General features: G+C 30.0%; 1 protein-coding gene across 1 annotated transcript in view; it reads left to right on the top strand.

Moving 5' to 3' along the window:
• Nucleotides 1–7,390, top strand: part of LOC106459178 (intraflagellar transport protein 52 homolog) — a 26,387-nt gene that overhangs the window by 14,403 nt on the left and 4,594 nt on the right. The window contains exons 7-11 of the mRNA XM_013918777.2: nt 904–990; nt 2,909–2,977; nt 3,879–4,033; nt 6,102–6,189; nt 7,003–7,257. Coding sequence (XP_013774231.1) covers nt 904–990; nt 2,909–2,977; nt 3,879–4,033; nt 6,102–6,189; nt 7,003–7,257 — 654 coding nt within the window. The remainder of the gene's footprint in view (nt 1–903; nt 991–2,908; nt 2,978–3,878; nt 4,034–6,101; nt 6,190–7,002; nt 7,258–7,390) is intronic.

The raw sequence follows: 7,390 nt of genomic DNA, 5'->3' as shown, positions 1-7,390 counted from the left end.
TTACAGCAAGCTCTTTCAATACTATAATAGATTAAATCAAGGATTTGAGATATTTGATTAACATTCAGGTTAAAAGATCGCATGTTTACTGCACTAAGCCACCTCAGCTTTTCATTTCAACTGAACACTTCTAACACCATCTAGTAAAATAAATCCTGAATAAAACTAAAAAAGTCAGAAACAGTGCAAGAAATAAAATGTTATAGCAAGAGAAAGAAAAAGTTGAAAATGACATGAAAAATTAAAACAATAATGAAATGGAGCTATTGAAGAAACAAAATAAAAAAGACAATTGATGCTGAAAATCATGCAAACGAATTCTGGCCCCTCTTTGTCTTTCACATGTATTGAACATGTACATTAGCTAGTTTATATGTATGTTCAGAAAATATCTTGCATTCCACAAAATAAAACTACATGCTTTTGTCTACATTTGTTTAGAACACTGTCCCAATCCTATTTGAACACATTTAATTCACCATTTTATTATCACTAAGCATTTTACTTTTTCCCATTTTATTGCCAGTGAGGTAATTAGGTTTTGTTTTTGAAGGTGTTGAAACTGTTAACTTTTATAAAGTTTACCTATTTTTATCTATTTAAGAACTTAAAATGAATGTTTTATTGGTATGTATTTTCATTTAGTTGTTGGACTTCCTATGTAGAAGTGATAACTGCTACTTCTAGCTGTAGATTTAACCTTAGAAACCATTGGTCAGTTTCATGGTATGTCCAGAAAAAAAATGTACATCAAGCTTCAAAAGTTCATCGTCGTGTATTTATAAATTATGATGCTATATACATATATATATATATATATTCATATTGAAAATGTTTTGGAAAACTGCACATAGAATAGCATTACAGTGAGATGTTTGCACTAATGGTTCTCATTACTGTTAGTCCTCAGGTGGAAAACTTGCAGTTCTTGGATCAGTGCACATGATGTCAGATCAATATATAGATAAAGAAGAAAACAGTAAAATCAGGGTAATTCCTTATATTTCTCTTTCTTTAGTTTTATGTTAGTTACTTGATATGCATTACAAGAAAGTTGCTAATGACAAAAAAAACTTTTACAATAATCTGAGATAGTTTGGTGAATTAGTAGGTACAAACAAAAGTTAGGAAAAATGTATATTAGGAGGGTTGGAAATGTTATTTTTAGATATATATATCTTATGGATATCTTGTATATCTTTGTAACATTATATCTTTTTTGAATATACAGAATGTATAGGCCTTACAAATTTTCCCTTTATTTTTAATTATATTGAACATTTTCATTTTGTATTGATGTTTTTATGTGGAGTTGAAGACGTTTTTAAATGCAACTTTTTGTACATGTGCTGATTGGATATAATATAGCTATGTTTGTTCATTTGTGTGTTGTGTCAATGAAAAATTTTCCTTTTACTGATGCTTAAGTTTTTCCTTCAGAGATAACTATTACTGATTTACACCAATAGATGGCAGCAATACATGAATATATTATACTGCTATTAGTCATGATCTAGCGTAAAGGTAGAGCCTGTGTAGAGTAGTGTCTCTTTGCATTGATAAGCTCTCATGGGACATGCACATAACGTATTCTTCCAATTAGAACTCGTATGTTGTTACAAATTTTTCTCAGCAATTGGTGAAGCTAATATTTGGGAATGCATAGAAGCCAGTCATAGCATCTGTGGAAAAATAAAACTAGTACCAGTAATTTATTGCTGTTAATAAACAGCACAGACAGATAGATTGCTAATTGCCAATACCGTTTGTGATTTTATAAAAATATGATTTATATTATCTGAAGTGTTATCTCTTTTCAATAATTTGTATTGCCTTCACCTTGTGTAAGTGTAATTTGTTACACCTTGTGTAAGTGTAATTTGTTACACCTTGTGTAAGTGTAATTTGTTACACCCTATGTAAGTGTAATTTGTTACACCCTGAGTAAGTGTAATTTGTTAGTGTAAGTGTAATTTGTTACACCTTGTGTAAGTGCTGGATCTGATCAAACAATGACTTTTGTTTCATATTTGCTGCAACAAAAGTGGAAATTACTTTTGAGCCCAGAATGCTGTTCCTTTATGAACAAAAGGCTTTCTCTTCCATGTGTTCATAGTGAATGCCTTTTGTTCACATTATAAAATGTTTTATATCATCATGAGCACTATCTGAATAAAATTGTCCAATGTCATGCTATATAAATTAATGATAAAACAATATTTTAGTAATAGATAGAAGCTGATACAAAGATAAAAACATCACACACATCTGAAAACAAGGGAATGGATGAGCACTTCTTCATAACTACACGACTCAAACTTTTTTCTTACCAACAGTTTAGAGGTAAACTATTATGATTGAAAATACCATATACAACTGATGAGTCAGTGCGTTATTTTCTGATGTTTATGTCTACTTTTCATTTTTGCTTTTAGTTATACTCGATTAGATATTCAGAATAAGGTTTTTGTGTTGTCGTATAGTTAGTTTACTTTAGATCAGAGGATAAATGATATATTGTTACGATAAAACACATTACATCACTGTACGAAACCTAGTCTTCATTTGATTTGCCCTTGTCCAGGGTTCCTGAAGAGATTGGAATTCCTCAAGACTGGTATAACTCAGTGACAAGAAGTAAAACAGATTATAGATAGGCTTCACATTTATTTTCTAATAAATTTCTAAGTTCACTAAATATTAACTTACCATTGTCCATTGTTATCATCATCAGGCTGCTACTAGAGCTTGTATAAGAGCAAGTAGGAATAGATGAGGTTAGTTGAGCTTCCTTCTGAAAATTCCATCTGTGTTGATTTTTAAAATTTTACATATACATATTTTATTTTAGGCCATGTTTCATCTATAATTATATGTGCTATAATAGAGTACAATTGTTGTTTTACAGGATGTAATTTTCCAATTTCTAACATCTGATGAGATAAAGCTAAATAGTATTGATTCTGATGATCCTGAGGTAAGATTTCCACTAACTTGTTTGAATTCTCTTTTGTCCTAAGTACGAAGGCACGCATGTTAAATACAAGAACAACTAAGATTTCATTTTCAATATTTACATGATTAGAGTTGAATTGGTAGTGATCATGCTTTTTTAAAGTTTTATTGTAAATTAAAGATGAAATTATAGAAATAGATTAGATATTGGCTTTGTTTTAACTCCTACAGGCTTAATTAAAACATGCTGAACTTATTGGATACGTGTCATGTATGTAAGTAAAGCTAGATATTAGATTATTTTAAAACTATATAACATGTCTCCAGTATCAGCTTTATTTAGTATATATCATAATAATTTCTGTTATAGGTACAATATTAATATGATGTTTTAAATATCTTGAAAATTGTCCCAAAACCTTTCTCTCTGACAGAATTACAACTAATATACCATTCCTAAGATTATTTAGTTAACATTAAAGATTTAATCAGAATATTTCTGTCCAGCTGTGTAGTCTTCATTTTTTTGTTATTTAACTATTTATTTTTGTGAAAAGTAACCACCAATAGAATATTTCTGAGTATGCAAGTAGTTTAAAACCATAAACATTTTTACATCCAAGTGTTAAACATCATGCATGGAGAAATAAGCTTTTTGTACATTATTGCATAATTTTTTTTTTAGTTTTGTAAAGTATATTCAAATGAATCATTCTTGAAATGATATGGACTGCTGAAACTAATTTGTCCGCTATAACACAAATTGTTTTATTGGATTCTTAATATGGTGATTCATTGGCTAAAGCTATACTATGTAGACATGTGTTAAAAGTGTATTTGCATTGATTAGTTTTCTACTTAAGCTTATGATTTACTTACATCAACCCCTAGCTTTCAGGAGTTAATTTAAACAAACTTTCTAGATATTTGACTACTACATGATCCCTTCCATTGGCAAATTGGCAGAGCAGCCATTTAGCTGTTTACAAGAAAGTGAAGAGATTCCTTCAGATTACACAAAACTTTTTGACAACAAACTGTTTTCAATGGACAATACCATATTACCAACAGTTATTAGGTATGTTTTACTTAAATCCTTTTAACTAAGTCTTTCAGTTGGAGTTTTCACAAAGAAATTAAATTACAAAAAATACTTTAAGTTTTTAAGTACAGACTGAAGGGTAGAATAAATTATATTATAATGATTTTGTATATGCAAATCAGCAAGTCATATGACAACCACAGCAGATATAAAGCTGTAGTGAAGTGGATTGTATCAGAATTACAGTTTACATTTTTAGTGTTTCATAAACAGTGTGATGCCACTGAAAATTTGTTTCTTTGGGATGTGTATGTGCCCTTTATGATATCCATACACAAATTTTAATATATTGAGATAGAGGTTTTAAAATTTCCAAGATGGGGATATTACTTTTATTTAGTGGCATTAGAAAACAAAGGAGTATGGATCGAATGTGGGTACCAGAACCATCCAGAAAGAGACTTGCAGCAAGTCATGACTTAGCTGCAGTAAGCCAAGTGTAATGTCTCGCAATAGATGAGAAACCACAAACACAAAGGGCAGTGGCAAAAGCTATCCACTTGTCTCAAGCAGCAGTCCACAACATGATCAAGAAGGATGTCCATCTGGAAAGTAACAAAAGCTGCTTTCATAACACATCTTTTCAATTGTTGCATACCTCAAACAGCTGGAAAATGAAATAAGTATTCATGATATTCAATTGGAAGACAATACAGATCAAGTCATTGCATTTAAATTTTTGTGCGATCAGACTTTTGAGACTAGTACTAGGAGACCATTGTCCTCTTGCACTATATAAATTTTGTAAAGCCAGCATTGTGCTTCAGACATGAAAGTTTTATGATGGAGCTTTTTGCAGTGTAAATTATACTGCAGAGTTATTGTCAAGATGCACATTCATCAGATAGAGCATGACCAGACATGGTGATATAGATCGGAACAATGTGGTGGCAATCAATAAAATGTTTTTTTTTCACTGAAGAAAAATATATTTATTTAGTATTCTGCTGATAATTTCACAAATGATAGCATTTCCAATTAAAACATTAATATCGTTCTTAGTATTGGATATAATAATTGAAGATTTATTATACTGCGACTTATCAGTCTCATCATATGCAGTACAGTAGGAGAGGTCAGAATACTCTAACCTTCTTAATAATACTTCTTACACTTAAAACTATTTATTAGTATAATTACTTATAAATAGGCATTTACCAGGTCTATTATAATCGAGAACATAATAAACCATTTATTTAAGAATAAGCCTCCAGATTATCAGGGGAGATCTTGGTTTTGATGACGAGGAACCCACTTTGAGACTAATAATGCTAATAATGATGACAAAACCTTGTCGAAACGTTGTACATTTGCTGTTATGTTAAAGTTATATTAAAGTTTTTCTTCATTACCCATTCAAGCCATCCTCAAGCATTATTAGAGGATATCTTATTTATCAATTTGAGGGACAGAATAACCACAAAGTGGAATAACCTTGCTAGTAATGTATTCACTACATGGAATCATCTGGTCATGTGCTTTATGTTTTAATCATCAGATTGGGGAAAGAAAACCTAAAAGTATTGACAATGTTATGATTGCCCAACTGAAATCTTGCTATAATAACTAAGACACAATATACCAAAGAGTTACATTGAATGATTAATTAGTTTTTCATTTCAATTTAAGGAGACCATTTTTATCCTTTTTTTAGAACATTTATTCACTTACTTCAAAGATACATCAATAGTCTAATATCATTTGGCTCAAGCTGTATAAAGTTCTTAACCTGTTAATGAAACGTATTGTCCATCAAGCCGTAAGTTACAGGTGAAATGACCGAAGTCAGTCAAGTGGGAAAATTTATGATGTATCTTTAAAAAAAAAAAAGGAATTTTATAACAGAAAGCTGATCTTTTATCTTCAAGATAATTATAATTTTTGTTTAAAGGTATAAATTTAAGTAGGAATATTTATGAAACAAATATTTCAATAACTTTTTGTCTTCATGGTTTGTTAGAAGGACAAATCGCATGCAGTAAGCAAGTGTAAAAATTTCAATTATTGTATTAATTTATATGTAACATATACTTACATTTGTTAGATCCTATGAGCAGCTGAACATGAAACATGAACCATTGCGACTTATCAGCCCACAGTTTGAAACTCCTTTACCTCCATTACAACCAGCAGTAAGTAATGGTATTCGTGTATACAAAATAAAACAGTTTGCATGTATAAAAACAGTGTCTCACGTCAAATGGATGTATAAGTAAATGCATGCATTTTTTTCTAGATTTATTTCTGCTAACATTGGATTCAAATAAGCTCAACATAGTAATATAATTTTACAAAGAGGTAGCTAAGATTATTGTTGGAAGTTATTCATAATGAAACATTTAATACTATATATAAATAGTCACACACAAACATATATATATATATATATATATGTACACAAGTTTAAGCTTGCAAAACAAATATGAAAATAATATATGCAACTATAATATTTACCCAAGACCCAGAAATCACTATTCTATGATAATTGTTTTCCGAATAGAACTTTTTTTTATGAAAAGATGTATAATGTGACATTTGTCTGTAGTTAGTTCCATAAATATATACATATATGTATATCCATGTTTGTTTTCCAATTGTTTTAATAAACGAAGTGAATAGCTTTTGCAGTCATACAAATAGTTTCATAATGTTTTGTAAGTTTTCAGATCAAGAACTTGAAAGTACCATTTCCTATAGTGGAGTGTAACATACACTTGAAAAGTTTCATTAGATAGCATTCTTTTTTTTTAATCTGTGATTTTAGTTTAGTTTTAAAATATTAATTTCTGTTACTGTACTAATGTTGCAACATATGCTGTTATAAAAGTGGAGTGAGATTGATCTTTATGCTGTAACATATTTCCTATTTTAGCAGGTGTTCTTTGCTATTTATTTACATAACTAACCAGTTTACTGAGTTTTTAATAAATTTATGTTGGTGTCAGGTTTTTCCGTCTTCTTTCCGTGAACTCCCAAAACCTGCCCTGGAACTGTTTGATCTTGATGAAGCTTTCAGTTCAGAAAAGGCCAGACTAGCACAACTGACCAATAAATGCACTGATGCAGACCTGGAATATTACATTCGCGAGTGTGGGGATATTCTTAACATCTCCAATAAACTTCCACTGGGTGGTCGTACTGCAAAACACATTTTAGAATATATCTTATCACAGGTAGCTGAGTTTAAGAAGCTAAATCAGGTATGAAAAAATTTGCACAGTTTAATAAATGTTACAAATAAGTAATAGCTCATTTGATACTTTATTGATTAGTATATGTATTCTTGTATAGTAACAGTAAGTAAATAGGTATCTGAATTTTCTTGATGTGTGT

Source organism: Limulus polyphemus, unplaced genomic scaffold, assembly GCF_000517525.1.
Source record: "Limulus polyphemus unplaced genomic scaffold, Limulus_polyphemus-2.1.2 Scaffold572, whole genome shotgun sequence".
NCBI classification, from domain to species: Eukaryota; Metazoa; Arthropoda; class Merostomata; order Xiphosura; family Limulidae; genus Limulus; species Limulus polyphemus.
This window is presented reverse-complemented; position numbering and strand designations above follow the sequence as displayed.